Source organism: Aulonocara stuartgranti, assembly GCF_965226115.1.
Source record: "Aulonocara stuartgranti genome assembly, chromosome: 8".
NCBI lineage: Eukaryota > Metazoa > Chordata > Actinopteri > Cichliformes > Cichlidae > Aulonocara > Aulonocara stuartgranti.
In genome coordinates this window covers 4740826-4761515 of record NC_138959.1, presented here as the reverse complement: position 1 = coordinate 4761515, position 20690 = coordinate 4740826, and the positions used below count along the sequence as shown (strand labels likewise).

At 40.3% G+C, this 20690-nt stretch overlaps 1 protein-coding gene and 1 long non-coding RNA gene across 4 annotated transcripts in view; one reads left to right on the top strand and one right to left on the bottom strand.

The window, feature by feature from the left end:
- Positions 1-8829, top strand: part of LOC309713378 — a 13084-nt gene extending 4255 nt beyond the window's left edge. For both annotated transcript variants that reach the window (XR_014278576.1, XR_014278577.1), the window contains one exon: positions 8718-8829. This is a non-coding gene — a long non-coding RNA (uncharacterized lncRNA). The remainder of the gene's footprint in view (positions 1-8717) is intronic.
- slc16a5a (solute carrier family 16 member 5a) lies at positions 4-20690 on the bottom strand. Of its 2 annotated transcripts, none has more exons than XM_082544942.1 (5): positions 20552-20690; positions 13712-14180; positions 10633-10776; positions 8711-9550; positions 4-5568 (listed from the first exon to the last, which is right to left on the bottom strand). In XM_082544942.1, exons 2-5 carry the CDS (start codon positions 14076-14078, stop codon positions 5297-5299), a joined length of 1623 nt encoding a protein of 540 aa, XP_082401068.1. In that variant the 5' UTR covers positions 14079-14180; positions 20552-20690; the 3' UTR covers positions 4-5296. The 2 variants fall into 2 exon arrangements, with proteins under 2 accessions (XP_082401068.1, XP_082401069.1); XM_082544943.1 differs by having other exon boundaries at positions 5333-5516.

The following is a 20690-nucleotide window of genomic DNA, read 5'->3' as shown; positions in this document are numbered from 1 at the left end:
TGATTCTTCTTTAAAGAAGCCAAAAATAATAAAGTAATATATCGTTTACTACACCTTGTTAAAATTCCCTCTGAGGTCTAAGCACCTCTAAACACAAAGCTCCTGTTTATTCCTGAAATGCAGAATCTGGGTCATTTCTCACCATCGATGATGACTTAGACCTCACAGGGCTATCAGTCTGCTTTCCTTTTCATCTTTATCATTCCTGAAACGAACCAACCACTAACAAGAATAAAAGCAACAATAAATTCATGCTACAAGTCTGATATAGCGCCACTGTTTCACAGTTCATTCATTGCCACGAGTATGTATTCATCCGCAGCTGAAAATAGACCCAAACAAATACGGTACTTACTCCCGCTAAAAAACAAACAAACATTTCATTAAAAAGAAAAGAAAAAAAAAACGACAGCAGTGATTCGGCGCTTTCTACGAACAAAACCGGACTTGTAAAGTATAGTTCTGGTTTATTTTAAAAGATATAAATTTTGAGTTTCGCTCAGACCGCTCCTGGTAATTAGCTTTTAAACAAGCTGAACATAATCGGTATGGCTGTTCTCCAGGTTGGCAATGCCGGCATGTGATGCTGCAGTAAGTAATCAGTTGTTATCAAACACGAGACTGAGTACGGGATGCATTGAACTTAAATTTAATAAGGCAGAGGCTTTAATATTGGGAACTGTGTGTTTATCAGTGTTTTTGTGCTGTACAGACATAAATCAGGTGAGCACTGACCAACAGGTGCGGCTTCTCAAGAGTTATTTTGGCGCACAGCCAACACCAACAAAGGTCTAACCTTAAAATGATTTAGATGAATGAAAGGCTGGAGTTACAGCAGGACACATGAACACCATGTCAGGCACTGCACATCATGTAAACTGAATAACTGCACATAAATTTCAAAAATTCTTAAACTTCACATGCTGTGGAAATATCCTGACTTCCTGCCTTTCCTGTGATAGTTTCCAGTGAATAAGTGAAGGAGAATAGATGGAGTTTTTCAATACAGCTGAAATATAGCTAAAGTGGCAACTGATAAAACATTTGCGTGCGCAAACCAATAATGCATTAAACTGAGGTGTTGTTTAAATTTTCATCCATTCATTTATTTTCTTAATCACTTATCAAAGTACACCTTCTACAGGTCACCACAAACTCACATTCAGAGCTACAGCCTTTTTTTATTTAGCACCAGTCATGTTTAAAAGTATTCACACCCCTGAAATTATCTGCCTTAAACCATAAAAGTGTCACGACACTCTGCTGTGCAGCTTTCGCTTAGTTTCACTGACACGGAAGGGCATTAATGCGCTTCACGCCCCTGTTTACTCTGGATTAGGTATCAGTGATAAAAATGTGTGAGCGACAGGTCTGACTGTGCTGTTCACATTGCCATTAAAGTACACGGTGTTCAGTAATCTGTGGGTACTTTACGAAAAAACATGAAGTCCAAATGTGAAAAGCTTTTCTATGATTGTTAACATCAATGTGTATAGTGCAGTCTGCTGGCTTAATCCTCAGGCTATAACAAATTGTTGGTTTTGGTCTTTTAAGATGTCTTTATAATGTCATAAGTACAAAATAAAAACAACCCTGATCCATTAAAGGGGACCTATTCTGCTCATTTCTGGCTCCTTATTTTTATTCTTTTACTCTCCCAGAGTAGCTTTGCATGATTCACAATTCAAAATAATCCTCATTTATCTTAGTGGGCTTTTCTGCTGCCCCTCAGCTCATCCTCTGTCTCAAACCAGGTGTTTTAATTCCTCTCCTGGTAAGCCAACTTTCTACTGATTGGCTGGAAACTGAAGTGGGTGGGGCTTCTATGCTCAAAACCGCAACTCAGTTCTTGAGACTACTTTCAGGCTATCCCCTCTAACATCATACTTAAAGTAGAAATGGTGTTTCCCACAGAATAAAAATCTATTCTTGGTTTTGTTGAGAAAGAGGTGAAAGGACGCCGTCCTAAACTGATAAATAAATAATATCAATCACACTTTGAGATAGAGGTGGGCGATAGAAACGATATACGATAGAAACAATATAAATTTGGCCAAGATAGATGTAGGATGCAGCTGAGTTTTGGACCCAGATTACTCCGCGAAGCTCCTCACTACGGCAGCCGTAATGCTCTGACAATCCATCAAGCAGTGCGGCTTACCAAAGTTGTACTAAAACATTTTTAACAGATTTCTGCAGCCAAAATCGGTTCGAGGTCAGTAAGCACAACCAGAATTCATACATAAGGCACACTCTCGATTTTAAGTGTGCCTTATAGTGTGGAAAATACGTTATACAGAAGAAAAGAATATATCGTGATATACATAGTTACCGCACATGCTTCAAATTATATCGCGATATGAATTTTAGGCCATATTGCCCAGCCCTACTTTGAGACATTAAATACCGAGCCATCACCTGGCTCTCAAGAAAGTTCCTCATCCCACAGAGGAATGGTCTACAAAGAGGCGCCCACACAGAAAGCAGAGACTGAGAAATTGAGTGACGTCGAGCGACTTCTTGTGAAGTTTAACTTTGCGGTCAATGATTAAAGCAACTGCTGAGACAAGAGTGAGAATGCAGAATAGACTGATACGAGAGGTGATAGACGCAGTAGGTGGACAGAAGTGCTGAGCCACCTACACATTATACCTACAGGAGCTGCTAGATGCCGTGAAGCTCCTGGTGCACAGCTGTTGTGCTGATGTTAATGCCAGGGAGGTTTGGAGCTCGCAGTATATGCCTCAGCACCCAGCAACCCCATTCTGTAACTGTACGTGGTCACATGGCTGAGCTGCTGTGGTTCCTAAAGTTTTCCACTTTGCAATTATATCACCTAAACTTGACTGTGGAATAGTTAGGAAGGAATCTTGTTACAGGACAACTCTGGAGTGCACTGAGCTCATTCTTTCACAAATGTTTGTGAAAGCAGACTGCATGACTGGGTGCTTGATTTTATGCACCTGTGGCAAAGCAGGGCCCATAAACTCTACATTAGAGAGTTACCTAGGCAAACAGAGCGAATGTCCTCTAGTGACCAACTGTCGACTAGAGCTGCCCCTCGGGGCTGTGAAAGAGCTCCAGAGCAGAACTAGTACCAACCTCCTGTCAGAATAATGCTTTGACCAGCTTGCCTGTAGAGAAAGGACTAGAGCTAGCTGTTTAACAGCGATTGAAATGTCAAAATAAGAGTGAGGGGCTTGATAGTGATGTTAGATGTTAGACACAGACCTCCAATGGAGCTCTAACACCTCTGCGGTCTTAAAGAAGGCCCAACAGCGTCTCCACTTTCTGAGAATCCTCAGAAAAATGGACCTGAAGAAGGAGCTGCTGACTGTCTTCTACCGCTGCTCCATTGAAAGTGTGCTGACATATTGCATCGGTGTGTGGTTCTCCAGCTGCACCACAGCACACAGAAAGGCACTCCAGAGGGTCATCAACATGGCCCAAAAAATCATTGGACATCCTCTTCCCTCCCTGAAGGACCTGTACAGCACTCGCTGTCTCAAGAGGGCACGCAGCATCCTACGGGACTGCACACACCCAGGACACCGGGTGTTTAAGCTGCTGCCGTCTGGCAGGAGGTTCAGGCTGCTGAGGTCCCGAACAAATAGACTCAAGGACAGCTTTTACAACAGGGCAATAGCCCTGATCAATGCAAATAGCTGACCTGACTGGATACCTCCCTGGACTTTTTAGGGGGAGGTAACAATGTTTAAAACGATAACAATAATATTTATATTTATAACAAGGTGCAATAATAATTAATGTGCAATAATAACAGTGTGCAATACACATACACTTATTCTTCTTTTTTATACTAAGTTAATATACTGTGTTGTGTTGTTTGTTACGTTGTGATGTGTCATATCGTGTCGTGTTGTGTTATATGTAGTGCCGACGTAGGACAGTTTTTCCAATTTCATTGTACTACTGTACTATGTATGACTGTGCAATGACAATAAAGAGTTATCTTATCTTATCTTAGATGGCTGTAAAAATAAAAAAAATAATTGCAACATATACCTGTGTTGCACACCCAAGTGAAGTCTAGGTGTGGGAAACACTGTTCGAAAGATCTGGATGAAACTCAAATCTTTTGGTCATTGGTTTTGGCTGTATTTAACAACTATTCACCACTGTAACATGACAGGAAATAGAAAAAAACATAACATGTCCCTCTTGATAAGGCCTCACTAGGTTGCTGCACCACAATGTTTCCCACTGATATTACTGCACCGTCCCCTTCCTTTCTGTTTCAAAGCTCAAGAGTATCTACTCTCTGTGTCTCTAAGCTCATCGTACACTAACACACCATTGAAAAAAAAAAAACTGTTCCAGCAAACAACTACTAAAGATTTGATTTCTCTAATGAGGGATTATGTACGTATCTTGGCTTATTAGAGTGATATACCTCATGTGTGATAGATTGTGTAGATAAAATCAGCAGCATTTGACAATAAACAGTACAATCACGTCGTGGTTTTTAAGTGCACATCTCTTGATGCAACCTTGGTCAAACAGTGCAAACTCTTCGTTAGGGATGGGTACCGGTAGGTTCTGACATAAACGGTAGTAACCAGACCGAAAAGCAGCGCACATTTCGGTGCTTTTTTTTCTGAGCTGTGATACACTTCTTCTCTGCGTGAGTAGCTTAACGTTGTTCGTGTGTAATTTACGTTGAGTAGGCTAACCACGTTATTACATTAATGCATGTAAGGTGAACTAGCAAACATCATCATAGCTACATGCGGCTGTCTTCTTGTTTGATGGCAGATACTCCCTTCATCCTGGCCAAAAAGGCTAAAATGACCAAAGAAAAAGTGGAAAACAGTTAAACATTTTTTTGGACAAAGTTTGTGTTTTTTTCCATTGATTAAGCACTGCTTCCAGCCAAGAGTGATACCATATATGCCCTATAGCTGCAGAAAAGGCTAACATTGTTATCTTTTTACAAAAAAAACAGCTGAACATGAGAGGTTTTTGGACCAATTTTGTGTTCTCTATTCTTTAAGCACCGGTTTGAGCACCGTTTAAGCACCGGCACCGTTTCAAAAGTACCGGTTTGGCACCGGTATCGGATAAAACCTAAACGATACCCATCCCTACTCTTCGTACTATTTGTTCTGACTTTTATGGTGCTCCAGATGTTAGGATGTGTGGCATCTTTCAGAAAAATAAACCTCGACACATCTGACGCACCAGGCAAGCGGCCGCAAATATTAGGAATCATTTGCAGAACAGTCTGACCGAAGGTGTGACGTGTGCTAAAAGGTGACACACAGTGTAAGCAGGTTCAGACGCTGGTGATATACTCCGCCCCGTTAGCTGAGGCCTTGTCTTTATCTCCCTCTGTGGACACGCTGCTGTATTGGCAACCAGGAACGATGTCAATCGTGGGTGCCGCCGGGTCGGGAGCCGTGGGTGGCTTCACCTGATTCAGCGCCTTCCTCTCCTTTTTATCCAACCAGCAAAACGACACCATAAGGAACACGGCGGATGAGGCAACAACGGCACTGCAGGCAAAAAAAACATGGAAATAGTGGCCCGTTCTGTCTACCAGGATTCCTGGAAATAAAGAAAACATCAACAGTGTCAGCATTTTGACTCATGATAGCTTCTCGTCAGAGACGTCCAGAAATCCTTGGCGGTTTTTCTTGGCTAAATCTGTTGTACTAATCTTGCTTCATAGTGCAGTCCTCATAAGCGCAAACCTGTGGAAAATCACTGACCCAGAGCTTACATTTGTCATCCCCAGGGCAACTGTGGCTACAACTGTAGCTTGACTCCACCAGTGTGTGAATGTGAGAGTGAATGAATAGTGGAATTGTAAAGCGCTTTGAGGGCCCCGAAAAGCGCTATATAAATGCAATCCATTATTATTATTATTATTATTATTATTATTAGAGGTCAGTGTGATATTTGTTCACAGGCAAGTTCTCTATTCAAATCAGCATAATATATTCTGACTCCACCAAAGAAAAAGAAAAAAAAGACATCTTTTCAAACTGTGTTTATCTTCCATAACCGTGACCTCGGAAAATCCTTTTCCCCGTTATAATCAGCAGCACATCAGGTCAGATGTACAAGCAACATAATCCTGCCGTGACTTGTCTCTGTGGTTATGTCACTGTTCAGCTGGAGAAGCAGCCAGATAAACAGTCTAAGCATAACTGTCATCTGAGACGAAAGCAGCCCTGAGAGGGAGAGGAAGCCTCTGCCCTTTTCTCACTCTGCTGCAGCTCGAGCTCGCTTCTCCACTGAGAAGAACAAACTGTTTTTTTCTCTGTGCTAAACGGCCTCAACACCCTGCAGTGCCGCCTCCTCCTTCATTTCAGCCGTTCACATAACACACATGTGAAAACATGTGCACTGAAGCGTATGCAATCACACATGAAGGCTTTACTTTTTTGTTTTTTTATAGGTTGAACCAGATAAAAGGAAAAGATGAGTATGGAGCAGGAATTTAGATGGAGCTGGATTAATATTGACTTGCTGGCTTTTAAACTGACTTATCTACAGCAACAAAGCTCTGCCACTGATCAATAGAGGTCAGTGCACTGTAACTTGATAAGAAACATGAGGATAGATGAAAAAAATAACCATAAAGAAACAACCTGGTGCAAAAAATGGATGAAAATTCACCAAAGACTCAAACTATCATGTTTTTGTCATATGTTTGAGTTTGCGTTCTTTTGGCCTCCACTTTTATTTTGAAAGTATTTCTGCCACGAGATTAACTAATTAGAGAGACGAGTTTTCAGTACAGTGCTCTTTTAGCCTGGCTTGATCTTAAGCTGAACTGTTAACCTGGTCTGGAGTTGTGGTTTAAAATCATCGGCAAACTACGAATCACTAATGCTTTTCCGCAGCATCACGCACCTGTGTGAGTGGAGCACCTGTGCTACCCATCATATATTTTATATTTTTTACAGATCTTCATTATCTGATCATTTCTCTGACTGAAGTAGGCGGCGCTGAATCTGTCCGTTTAGTGAAAGAAAACAGCTAAATGATGCCTGAATTACAAACTTTTATGATAATCGCTCATTCTTACGGGAGTTTTATTTTTTGTCAAATCAGCTTCTGCCAGGAAAGCCTGGCTATGTTGAATTTGCTTCACCCCTCAGATCGGGGTTTGATGATGTTTCTGTGGCGTTTCTGGTTCTTGTGTCTGGTTTCTCCACCTTTTCTAATCTGAGTGTGCTTATCTAATCTTATGTTTACCTTTGTTAGAGTTTCTCTTTATGCTTCTGCCGTTACCCAGCCTCATTGTCATTTCACATTTGGATTGTTTCCATGCCTGTATTGAGCAACACATTTACTTCATCAAACGCACCTTTTGTTGTTACACCTGCCCTGTCTGAACTATGATACTGGTTACCTGGGAATAACTGAGCCTGCTTAACCTCCTAGGACCTGGCGTCCACATATGTGGACATCACATTTTGGGTTATTTAGACCAAAATACTCTATTTTGCTGTACAAGGGCCTGATATCCACTTACGAGGACATTATACTGCTACTGTTCTATCAAAATTTTAAATTTTAGCCATATGTGGCTCTTATTTTTCATAAAAACAAAAATAAGGTAAAAAAAAAAAAAAAATCTGGTAATTCTTTGTTTTTACATTCATCAGACCCCAATATGCCAAAATATCAAAGAGAAATTAAAAATGCATGCCGTGGAAGAGTTCGGGTCTTAGGAGGTTAAGACCAACTGATTTTTATATCACATTTTCCAGACAGACCAGATTCAGATTTCGTCATGTGTTGCATCTAACCATAACAGTTTCATTTTTAATTTCAAAAGGAAGGTCACATTTAGGCCACTGTTGAGCGGCCCACTGTTGAGCGGCCCACTGTTGAGCGGCCCACTGTTGAGCGGCCCACTGTTGAGCGGCCCACTGTTGAGCGGCCCACTGTTGATTGGTCAGTTTTAGAAAGATATGTTTGATTTTGTAGCCTGTTGGTCTTTTTTTTTTCTCGAAATCCATTTTAAACTAAGCAATAACTTTAAGTGACGTGAAGTCCTGAGAAAGGCCAAAGTGGGTATGAAAGGACTTTTAAGTCACTGAAGATAAACTTCTATAGAAAGTATTTTCCCCTTTTTTGGCAACTTGTAAACAGTCATGCATTTTTGGCATTGCTCCATCACTCAGACTCTTACTGGTAAAGGTCTCAAGTTGTTATGAGGCTCCAGCAGCCAAACAAAAAGGTGTCAGAGTCCTTCCTTTTGTTTGTCTGGAATATATACTACACAAAGTTCACAGTAACACAAAGAGGAAATACTTTCTGTCTACCTGAGACCATAAATTAGCTTCAGTCTGAAGGTTTAATTGTATTAACAGGGCTTTGGATTTTCTCCCCATCCCTTATACTATGGTGCTCTTAGATGGAATCTCCTTAGGGCCAGTATAAACCTGAGCAAACCTGTTCCAGAGTTCATGAGGTTGCCTTGAAGTCCCTGAAAAAATTTAAGCCAATCCTTTAAGCAGCTCTTTAGCTGTTCCCCCAGTCCCATACATCATGCAAAATCTAAGCCAGTGATGCAGAAAACATGAAGAGAGACTACAGGCAAAAATTATTTTGCATATTTATACCTCCAGGGTTTTTACTGGCTTTATGGTTATGGTTTCATGGGATAAAAAAGTGTGACCTACATTCTCTTCACATCTCTCACTCATGATAATATCTATATTTCCTTTACCTGCCAGTGGAGGCCCAATGAGCAGCGTGACACTCTCCATGACAGCAAGGAGGCCAAGGGCTGAGGGAAAGCAGCTCATCTCCACTACATCCATGAGGACAGTAAACATCAGGGAGCCCACCACGCTCATGGAAAGCCCGTAGATCACCACGTAAGCCAGCAGTACATGGAAGCTGGGCCCGATGCAGCAGATGCTGTTACTGAGCCCATTGACAAGCAAAGCTGCAGAAAACACGTAAACGTGTCGCCCTTTGAACCATGGCATGTTAAAGACGATGCCAAACGGTGGCCGCACCACGATGTTGACGATCCCCAGGATGGACAGCAGGTACGCAGCCTGACTCGGCTCCATGTCATTTGCTGTGGCGTAGGGAACCAGATACACCAGAGGTACCACAAACCCGAGCATCGTCCACGTGATGCCGATGGAGTACACGCGGTAGCGCAAGTTATTGCAGAACTGATTGAAGGCCATGTGTTTGCTCAGGAAAGCTAACATGGAGCTCCAAATCGTCCTCACCCTCCCTTTTTTCTTGCTCTCACTATTCTCATCTGGCGGAGGAGGTCCGTGGTTCATCAGCGGCTGGCCACGATGCCTTTTGGGCTGGAGGGGCCTCATCACAGCTCCACACACACAGCAGTTCAGCAGGACGGCCCCCAGAATGAGAAAACTTCCTCTCCAACCGTACTCTGTATGGAGGTAGTTTCCCAGGACAGGCAGAGCGCACAGTCCCAAGGCGGTGCCCGTGGAGGACATGGCGTTGGCAAATACACGGCGACGCACAAAGTAGTGTCCCAGGATTGTCACAGCTGGTTGGAAGCTGAAGCAGAAACCAAGACCTGAAACAATGAAAGATGAGTGACATTTTTATTATCAGCGATAGTGCTAATGGATTATAAAGTATAAATGTAGAAAAGTTCTATTATGTTTAATCTATCCTGAGTAACACTAAATGTTTTTTGCTAATGCTTTTATTTTTATTCTATTATTTTTATTATTCTAAATTTGTCAGACCTCCCTTCAAGGTAACCTCCTTGTGCACCTCTGGACAACAGCTGGTAGAAGTCATGTACTGACCATTGTGAGACCATGTGCGGTGATTTAACTGCAAACCTCAAACTAAAACATTTAGCTTTCATTTTTAGGATTAGGGCACGTGATGAGAACTTATACTCCAGCTATGACAAAGCCTGAAGTGTAGTTCATTAGGACAGAAACATGACCAGGAAACATGGTTACATGAGCAACCTCGGTTCTATGAAACCATATTCCACTATGGAAAGCATGTTTTATCTTAGACCATTTATTTAGTTTAAGACAAATACTTTCAGAGATGGTCCACCAACCTCTTATATCATATTCTGGCCCCAGACAAGTCACTCAACATCTGTGCTACTATACAGATCTGACTTACTGCGAATTCGTCCACTCCCAGAAAATTAAATCATGATGAAAGGTTTATATTTTGAAACACTTGCAGATGCATAAGTCCAAGAGGAAAGACATGGAAGTAGTCCAGAGGTACCTTGGGTAAGGCTTCTCCTTTTATGCAGGGAGTACCAATGATAACATTTTAAAAAAATAAGATAAAGCAGTAAAATTTTTGTATCTGTATCTTTATGAGTTTACCACAAAAATGAACAGCCACAACTATGGAAATTAGACCAAGGCTGTTATGAAGTGAAATTAGAGTTTTAACTTCTTTTGAATGTCTGTATGTCAAATTTAAGTGATATAAAAGATGTAATGATGCATTTACAGTTGTCCAAAATCTGTCTGCTTTGGTCTACAACAACCAAACAAATATTCGGCACAGCTGAACTCTACCTGTGCCTGCCCTTTGATGCTCGGCAGGTAGCTGTGTGTACCCATGGCAATGAAATGTGTGCTGGGATAATAAATCTACTGAGTGCTTGCTGACCTGTAATGACCCCGGCGGTGATGTAAAGCTCAGTGATTGACTGGGTAAATGAGCTGGCAGCCATTCCAAGCCCGCTCAGGACCCCTCCCAACATGATTGTCGCTCGGCAGCCAAGTTTCTCCACCAACATGCTACAAAAGGGACCTGTGGATCAAATTTAATGCTCTTAGTTTAATACCAGAACCCGAGTGGGCAAAGGCCTTAATCCTCCAGCACATTTCACATAACTTGTAATCTGCACCGACTGGATGACCTTCAAAAGAACCGAACATATGACTGAAAATATGTCTGCTCATTCATTTACACTGTGCACAAGATGACACATCTGTTTCTTACTCACCTGCCTGCCAGTGAGATTAGATTTCATCTTACACTACCTTTTGTGTGTAGATTTCTCAATCTCTAACACATCATCCTGACTCACCTGCCTGCCATGAAAAAAATCTCACTGTGTATACTTGAAAGCTTGAGCAAATATAGCAGTGTACACTGTTTAAAGGTCAGGGGTGTCAAATTTAACACGGCCTATCTCTGTTGTTAAACAGCAGATCTGCTAGATATTAATGGGGGAAAATCACTGAACTAACATGTTTAAAACTTCAGTTTTTGCGCCATTAAAAAAAATTTTAATCACGCTATTCTTTATCAGAATCTTTTAGACTGTGTTTATTCTAAAGTTACAGTTTTAATAACTCATGAATCACTTCTTAAGCTCACAAATCAGGCCTGGGACAAGGCTCCCTCATGCAATTTACTGGAGATAAACCTAAGCCTGTCCAATTAGCTCTGAGCCTCTAAAAAAGCTAAAAGTCTGCACAAGTCACATCTTGACTGTTTGAATAGAAATGGATGCGAAAAAACAAAACAACTATTATTGTGTACATCTTAGACCAAAACATACATTTACCTCTGGTTTGTTCAGAGCAGCATTAAAGGATGAGTCTGACATTACTGCATAACATCCTCATCGTAAACCTTAAAAAATAAACTTGAAGTGCTGCTGTGTTAAAGCTTTCCCAAGCCCATATTTTTCTGATGTGTATCAAATGGCATTTTTATGCTCTAGTTCTGCTTTTACATTTCATAAATAACATAAAAGCTAATTTCCTCTTCATCAAAAGCTCCTGTATTGTTGATCTCGTTGTTATCGGTCAATCTAATATTGCCACATACAACAATTATCACTATCTGTATGGGTTTTTTAAAGATTCATTATAAATCCCGATTATTTTGACTAGCTTATATATTATGTTCATTTTACTATCCCCCCGTGAAAGGGATGTTACGTTCTGTGTCTGCGTTTTGTTCAATGCATGTCGCCTGTTCATACTTAACAGTCATCGTGATGTAATGTTGTTCGAGTAAACAGTAAACGTGTGAGGACTTTAAATGGCCCTTATGAAGGGTTTTTGCTAATAGTGTGCTGTATTTTCAGAAAATGGAAGGAAGAAGTTTGAAGGAGAGGAACTTAAGTTGCATAGGAGTGCACTTAAACAGGCAGTTACCAGTTGTTCAGGTGTTGTAGGCCTCAGGCTGCTTCTGATCAAACGCTCGCATATAATTGCATTTTATACTGAATGTGTGAACTCTTCCCTCATCTCAAATAAAAACTATGATGCTTATTACTTTTTTTTGATAAATGTTGTTGAAATTTATTTGGGAGTGAAGAAATTGTAAAGAGGAGGAACTTTATCCAACCATTGCGATAACACTGAGATAAACCATGGGCTGATTTCCACTATCTTTTTATTCTAGCATTTTAAATATTGACAGTTCAAAACTTATAAGACAGATAAGAAGTTGCACTATGTGCACCCGCTCATCACATAAAACTTATTTCTAATCTTTCTAATGAAGAAAGGACTCTTGGACATAGATAAAGGACCATAATCCTTCCAACTTGTGTTTCCAGGGGTTAAATCTCCAAACTAATCTCCGTTTTTGGATGGATTTAAAAGGAAGCCAACAGAATAAGAATAATTGTGTGACGCCTTCTTGTCATAAATCTACAATCTGCGGATATGAAAATGATGAAGATATGAAGATCAGAAATAAAAAAAGTGCTATAATTTGGTCCCTGATTTTAGTCTCTGTCTCTCAGTTTTGGCCCCTGTGGATGGATTCCTCCACCTAACAGCTGTGGGTTGATTTGCTTTATACCCGATCCATCTGTATACAGGATTAAGGATGATATATACAGACTTCTATAGTTTTATAATGTCATACTCATAGTAAATCTACTTTGGATGGATACAACATTATGGCTTATTACCAACATCCCTATGGAGAATATGGTACTAGAGGTACTAGAAAATACTTCTAGTACCTCGCTGTTGAGTTTTTGTTGGACCTCTCTGACCCGTTTGGCCTGGGGGTGCAAAAAGAGAATGTAAAATGTGGGTGATGTCACTGTGGCTATATTTATAATTTATATACAGTACATTTTATTCTTGGTAACCAGTGTCTATCATGACCCTACACAGTACAGAGAGGATCACGGTAAATAATAAGTCAACAGTAATATCTTCTGAAAGTCAGGAAACATTAGACCTTAGATAATCATGCCAGACTAAGTACGTCAGTTTAGTTTTGTTTAACTGCTATTAAAAGTGACAATTTATTGCTAAATCAGCTATTTTAAACTAATCTAATAAATCTGAAAGTTTTGATTTATGATAGGATGAGCTTCTTTTGAGTTTTACTTTTCATCAGCACAGGAATGAAGACTTCAGAAGGAAAATAGCCACTCTAAGGTTTGCATTATTTCTTCTGTCAATGAAACACTTGAGGCTGTGGGAAATGACAGGACTGCAGCTTCTCATGGAATAACCTTTAAATCAACATCACACAGCAAGACAGGTTAAAGCATCCTCAGTTTCTCTCTCTATCTGGTTTCATACTTTCCCTGAACAATAACAGCAACTGCAAACTAAAAACTACCCTCAGGCCAGGGGGCATTAAAGGGCAACTTCAGTAGTATGGTAAATTCTAGTTATTATTCTCTTAAATTACACCAAAATGAGTAAATTAGGCTTGGAAAAACTTGGGTCTGGTTTATTTCCTGGTCTTCTAGCTTTACCTCCTGCATGAAGCGCTGACGTCATGATGGAGGGCACCCAGGAGGTTTCGCTGTTGGTTGCGTGGAACTCATTCTGCAAGTCAGTGTAGAAGATTCCCACGCAGGAGGGAAATGCCAGTGTCAAAGCCAGGACAAGTATAGTGGAAACCAGCACCATCCAGCCCCAGCCGCCATCTGGAGCTTCGACTGCTCCTGTTACAGCCACGGATACTCGGCGCCCTCCTTCCTGTCCCCTCTCCTCCAATTCACAATCATCGGCCTCCTGGATTTTCTCATGGTCTATACCGTTGGCCTGCTGGAAGATCTTGGAGGCCTCCGAGTGGAGGATGCGATCACTCGTCCCGCTGATTCCATTTCTCTGAGTCATTTTCTGCTTGGCAGTTCAGGCAAGGCTCCTGTGTTAGTTCTGGAGGGTGTGTGATTGCACTTGCTGTCCATGTCACTGAAACTGCTGTAACCTTTATAGACCCTATAATCAAAAAAACCAAACAACATGTCAGGTATAATCGTGAGTGGTTTTCATTAGAAGTAAGGTTAAACTTTGGCACTAGTTGGACTATCTAAATAACCGACAGACATACTGTGCTGATCTCCATGTGATTTAAACCAGAGCCCAACTGATACATAATTTTCAAGCTCGATACCTATATTTGGTGTTTTATAAATCTGATACCTGTATTTTTTTTTATCTTACTAAAATAATGTGATAATGCATTTAAAAATCAATTAATTTTACTATCACAACAAGTTGTGGATTACACCTTTATGTTTAGCCTAACTTGACTCGGCTGATTTCTTAAACACCTTAACAGGGAGATGCTCATATTTCTTACTTTTAAAATTTTCATTTATCAGCCAACAAATAAAAATTATTTGCTGATACTGATTTATTGGTGTCCAAAATATCTATTAGGCTATGATTTAAATGATTTTAACAAACAGCACCTTTTACACCTTGCTAACTAAGCTAGGTAGCATTATCTGATAACTTCAGCACTCCACCCTAGAGCTCAATTGTGGTCACTTTGGTTAATAACAAAGAACAATAAAAATGCAGCAGTCCACACTTTATAGTGGCTCCAACCATGTTTTAAACAAATTCTTAAGAGTTTAAAGTGAAATGACAGGAAAGATTAAGAAATATAGCATTTATGTTCACCTCAGGATAAAGTCCAAGCAATATTAATACATGTTAGCATGCTAACAAGCTAAACAAAAAAATAAAACATTCAAACACTAAACAGGTCTAATATTGAATATCATTCTGCAAAATGCTATACTTAAGAGATAACAAAGCTATTTAATTAGATGACAAGTCAAAACCTGAAACAGTAGTCAAAATAAACAAATGAATAGCCTCTCAGCTAAAAAGCTAAGCATCTTTATTGAGTTTGTTCTAACAAGCTAACCCTCATTGTTGTGTTTGTATTAGCATGCTGACGAGCATCCTAGCAAGCTAAGGTGCTTCTTTCAGTTGGTGGTTTAAACATACTGAATTTAATTAATAGCCCTATTATCATAGTAACCACCATGCTAGCAAGCTAAGCGGCTTCATTAAGATCCCTTTATAAAGTTAAACTTCATTACAGGACACATGGGCATGTTTACAAACATCAAACAAACAACTTTAGCCTTGGTAAAGTTTTAACAAAGGGTTTTGAGGTTGTTCATCGCATTTTAACTGAACACTGTTCCAGAGGTTTTAAAGTTCAGCCAAGTCATCTTTATTTCTAAAGCAGCAACACTGACCAAAGTGGGGAACATAGAAATAAAAATACATGAGAATAGAAAAGAAAATATTAAAAACAGAATTAAAATACCAACACAAAATAAAAACAAAATGCCAATTAAATCTCATCAATATTAGTGCTTTTAAAACTTAATTGAACCCATATTTACCTCAAACCACTGTTGAAAAGGTACGGAGCCCCGAAGGGGACATGGGAGGAAAAAAACATTAAGACGCAAAACTTTTGCGAGATTTCGCAAAAGTTTCATACATCTCTGAAAACGTCGGAGCACTTTTGCAAATATGTGATGTCTTCTAAACCGAGCAGATATCTGACGTTTACACAACTACATTCACGTCTCAAAATATCTTAAAAGTGTATTTTGTGACCCAGAAAGAGTAATATTACAACTAAGTAGCTGCCGCCATTGTTGGAATTCAAAAAGTTTTGCGAGAACTTTTGCGAGATCTCGCAAAAGTTTTGCGAGATCCCGAGTTTGTTTTGCGAGATCTCGCAAAAGTCAGTCTTAATTTTTTTCTCTCCCATGTCCCCTGCAGGGCTCCGTAAAAAGGTAAACTGTCTGCTGTAATTTTACTCACTTTGCTCTGACCCTAAAGGACTCACAAAATACCAGCAGAGCCAAGGTTATAAACACAAGGAAATCAGACAATGACTCTTTATTAAAACAGGTAATCAGTTACGGAAAACCAGGGGAATGTCCGAGTTATAATAACCTCACTGGCTGGAATCAAGGTTTGTACATCCTGAAATAAAGGAAATTAAACTTGGCAACGCATACCAGCCGACAGACGGGTGACTGTTGTGTTGCCACAATCATTAGGAATGATTTAGCTGCAGTCATGAATCATCCCATGATTTCTCCTGTGTGCAGAATGAAAGCCCCCACGGGACTACAGCGTCTACATTTCCAGTTAAAGGCTTTCACTTATCAGCATTTCAAAATAAGTTTAGACTGTGAGCGCACTGACAAAAGAAGGGTCAAAAAGGTTGAGGGACAAACGTGGCGTGGAAAGGGAGACTTAAGTTTACACTAACATGAACTCACGCAAACCTTTGAATGAATAGCCCTATTTTACTGTAAGTACCCTGGCAAAACATTTCCCAAAGATACAATTTCCAGTTGTGTCAACTACAAAGCAGAGAAATATCTTCACGGATTGTATTCCCAACTCACGTGGACACAATTTTGCACCTTTACAGTACTGCAACTATAACTTTAAGTTTTAAGTGGATGTTGTTACCTAAAGGCAGGGGTGTCAATCATTAACTAAAATGAGTTTGACATCCCTGCATCAACGGCATCGAAAGTCATCACCCTCTGGTTCCACTCGCTTTAATAAGCCATGATAACTAGCCTAACCACCAGTGTGCTATGCAAACAGAAATTTGCACATTACAACCACTTACCATTGAAGCTGGTAACTAGGGGTGGGTTTTGGTAATCGATTAAAATCGATTCTGGCTTGGATAACGTGATATTGATTCATTAAATCCTGAATCGATTTTTTAATATAAATTTATTTTGCCCAAAATGCCAGAATCTCAGGTGAAACCTCACAAAATTTCAACAACCACCAATCAGCTAAAACAGTAAATGAGAGCAGGAACTGCACAAAGACGTAAACACAAAGCGCAGATCCGCAGATCAGAATCAGTGAGATGTCGCCTTTCTCACCCGACGGCAGGGACACGGTCAAGGCTGAAAGCCAACAGCTCGCCGATTCTGATGTTTTGGCGGCTCCGCACTTTGTGTTTACGTCATTTTTTCGCTGATTCTAAAGCTGTTAGTTTTATCTCTCTCCAAACAATACTGACTGAACCAAATTCAAATTCAAATTCAAATTTTATTTGTCACACACACACAACCATACACAGTATGACATGGGGGTGAAATGCTTGTAGCTGTACAATGCCCGACCATTAAATGACAGAAGAAAAGTTCTACAATATTTACAATTTACTACAAAAATTTACAAATTAACTTAGGAACCAGCAGCAAAAGAAGATCCAAACTACGCTTCACATAAACATCGTCATGAATTCACTCTGACTTTTGCTGTTTTGCTTCTACCACAATAAAAATCACACTTTATGCACAGCTCTCCCTCTCTCTCTCTCACACACACAGTACACTTCAAGAACAGTTTCCCGTCTAAAAATCTGTTTTCTGCATTATTTGCTTGCTTGTTACGCACAAGTCTACCGTAATTTACAGCGCTGTCGGCCGCTGTTTTTTTCCCTTTTACTTACTTCCGAAAAGAAAACCTAATTTCTGCTGTTCAATGGGCTACTGAACAAATTTAAACTTTTTAAAATTATGCAAAATGCTTAGCAGTGTCTCTGATAAAACCTCTGTAACTTCAGAGGTAATGTTCATAAGTTGATTAATGTGTTTCTTTCGTTTTTGATGTACTGCAGAATATTTTTTATAAAATCCCAGGCAAAGAAAATCACCTTCATGTTTTTCTGTGTTTTATCTTCAGCTGCTTTGACACAAAGGCATGTGCTGTGATGCTCACACCTTTGATAAAGTCTTGCGAGTGTCAGCTTCCTTTTTATAGATACAAAAATATGCAAATGTACTGATCTGAATTGTAACATTTCTGACTGTCTGAGGCAAAATTTCCCAGATTTAAATCGAATCATTTGAATCGAATCGTGGATCAAATCGATTCGGGACCTTGTGAATCGGAATTGAATCGATTCTAGAAATCAGTGACGATACCGAGCCCTACTGGTAACCCTGATCAGCTTGTTATAATGCCCAGACCACCCACCTAGGCATTATTCCAGACCTTGCACCTGTTAAGAATAACATTAAATGTTGCTTAGCCACCTTCTGTGAAGGTAAAGACTAAAGGGTTTGTTGAGACCCTTCTAACCCCTTCACATAACTGTAAAACAACAGGACATTATACACTCATACAGCAACTCAATCACAAGCCAGTAAAAGGTTTATTCTCCTTTGTCACTCTAATGTGGACAATGTTTTAAAAAGTGAACATTTTGTTTTATTCGGTGACACCTGAAATGTTTTTTCCATTGGGTAAATGATCACTTTGAAAGAAAGAATTGTAGCAAAATAGCTAAACTTAGCTGTATTCACATTACAGCTAAGTTACAATGTTCAATTAATGTTACAATGGTCCATTAATGTAGATATCTAATCTGCCAATCAGTTGACAGATATGCAATGCATTAACAGTGTGTTTCTGGATAAGTCAGAAAATTTTAGTGGAGCATGCCCTTCACTCGAATTTTCCACTAGTAAAGAGACCAGCAGACCAACATATAGTTAGCACACATAGTTAGCATTCCAAGATGGCGGCACTGAACGTAAACAGTGTAAACCGTGCCAAAACTGTTAACTCTGAATCTGTACAGCCATTGTTGTGTATTTTTGACTTACTAAGCCATATGCAGAGCACTGACCAGGCTCTATCTGTGAATTTGATTTTTACGTGCAAAAAAATAAGTATTATGCTATAAGTTTCCTGAACCTTGGGAGTGGCGTCACTCCCAAGTTCCAATATCCAAGTTCCGAGGTATCTGGAATGTGGCAATAGGCATGTAGATAAGGTCAAGACAAACCACTGAAGTTCAAACTGGGCATCAGAATGGCGAAGAAAGGTGATTTATGTGCTGGGATTTTCAAGAGGACCATCTGCAGGTTTACAGATAATTATCCCAAAAAGAGAAAACAGCCAGTGAGTGGTACTTCTCTGGGAGAATTTGCCCTGTTGTCACGCTTGCTAGGGAAGAAAGTGAGGCTCAGTTTGAGATCTCAAACTGGTTTCTTGAACATTACAAGGACTTTACTGTACCATGACGTCCCCATTGTCCCCAGATCTCAATTGGAAAACGCACCTTGGGATGTGGTGAAACAGGAAAGTTGCATCACAGAGCCGACAAATCTGCAGCGACGGTGTGATGCTATCGAGTCAACATGAACTAACATCTCTGAGGAATGTTTGCAGCACCTTGTCAAATCTCGTGTCTGAGGATAAAACGGTGGTAGCTTTCTGACTTCTCGACTATAACAAAACCTTAAACTAAATAACTGACTCTGACAGTTAGACATTTGATTTATTGTTAATATCACTTTCAGGGTTAGCACACAGCGGTTCCTTTTTTTTAACCCAGGAAGCTACATCGCTCTTTTAGAGTTCAGTACTATTGTACTTTGGTTTTAGCTCTGTGACGCGGAGCTAAAAGTTAGGCATGCTTTGAACAACTATGCAAAACCGGCGTCTATGCAGCTTTTGTTTGAGTAGTGAAGTCACCCACAGGGAAATTCAGAGCTTCTGTCACTTAATTTATGATGAAAATGTATGTCAAGAAAAACAAAAATCAGACCCCAGGGAACAATTTAACACACATATGTTGTTGTTTGTTTTTATTATGAGGGAGACATGCTTCAGCTCCTTACATCTCCTCCTGTGTTTTCCCCTATAAAGTGTACATGTCTCTCTTTCTGAGTGGGTGAAAATGAAAGGTCTGACATCCTGTTTCCCCATTTTCATTCTTTGCACACTGCACAGCTGCCTGCAGATACTCTACACATCTCATGACTGTAGCTGGAGGTGTCTGAAAGGAGGGGAAGCAAATATTAGGAGAATAATCTGGAGTTTTTCCCTTTTTTTGAGCAGCTGATTAGAGATGCTGAGCAGCTGATCTTTCATGTGGGACAGCCCACGGAGAGGATGGCAGCGCTTCCTAACTGTCACTCAGTGCATTTAATATTAACGTATCTCTGTATATATACTCATCAGACTCAAATTGAATTTCCCCTTGCTCCACATTTCATCTGCATTAAAATGCGTTCTTCCCCCCGACACACACACACATTCACCCACGTGGCAGCTCGTCATTTTTCGTCTTATTTATGGCAGGAAAGCATTTCTAAAGCATATCTAGAGCTCAGACCCCATCGAAATGGCTCAAATGTTCCTTTAATATGCTTTGTTCCCTTCTGTGTAACAGACAGGCGAATATTCCTAACATCCAGCACTTTCGCAGCAAGGAGGAAGCGATTTAAACATCAGCCTCTCCCGTGAATTTCTACACAAACATAAAAGCCGTTACTCGCCTTGTTTTTGAGCCGATTCTGGTCGTCCGTGTCCGGGTTTTTACGGCAGCTCCACGGGCGCCGTCTCTCCACGGTGACTGTCGGAGGAGCAGCAGCAGTCCGCGGGTGTGCTCGTCACGGAGATCCTCAGTCCGTGGGC

What these genes read in the sequence shown, in the direction of transcription:
- slc16a5a (XM_082544942.1), bottom strand. Translation starts at nt 14,078, where the DNA reads ATGACTCAGAGAAATGGAATCAGCGGGACGAGTGATCGCATCCTCCAC. An exon ending in GTCAGCGCTTCATGCAGGAG is followed by an intron (nt 10,777 to 13,711) that starts GTAAAGCTAGAA and finishes TTTGATCCACAG; the next exon opens with GTCCCTTTTGTAGCATGTTG. An exon ending in CATTGGGCCTCCACTGGCAG is followed by an intron (nt 5,569 to 8,710) that starts GTAAAGGAAATA and finishes CTTTATTTCCAG; the next exon opens with GAATCCTGGTAGACAGAACG.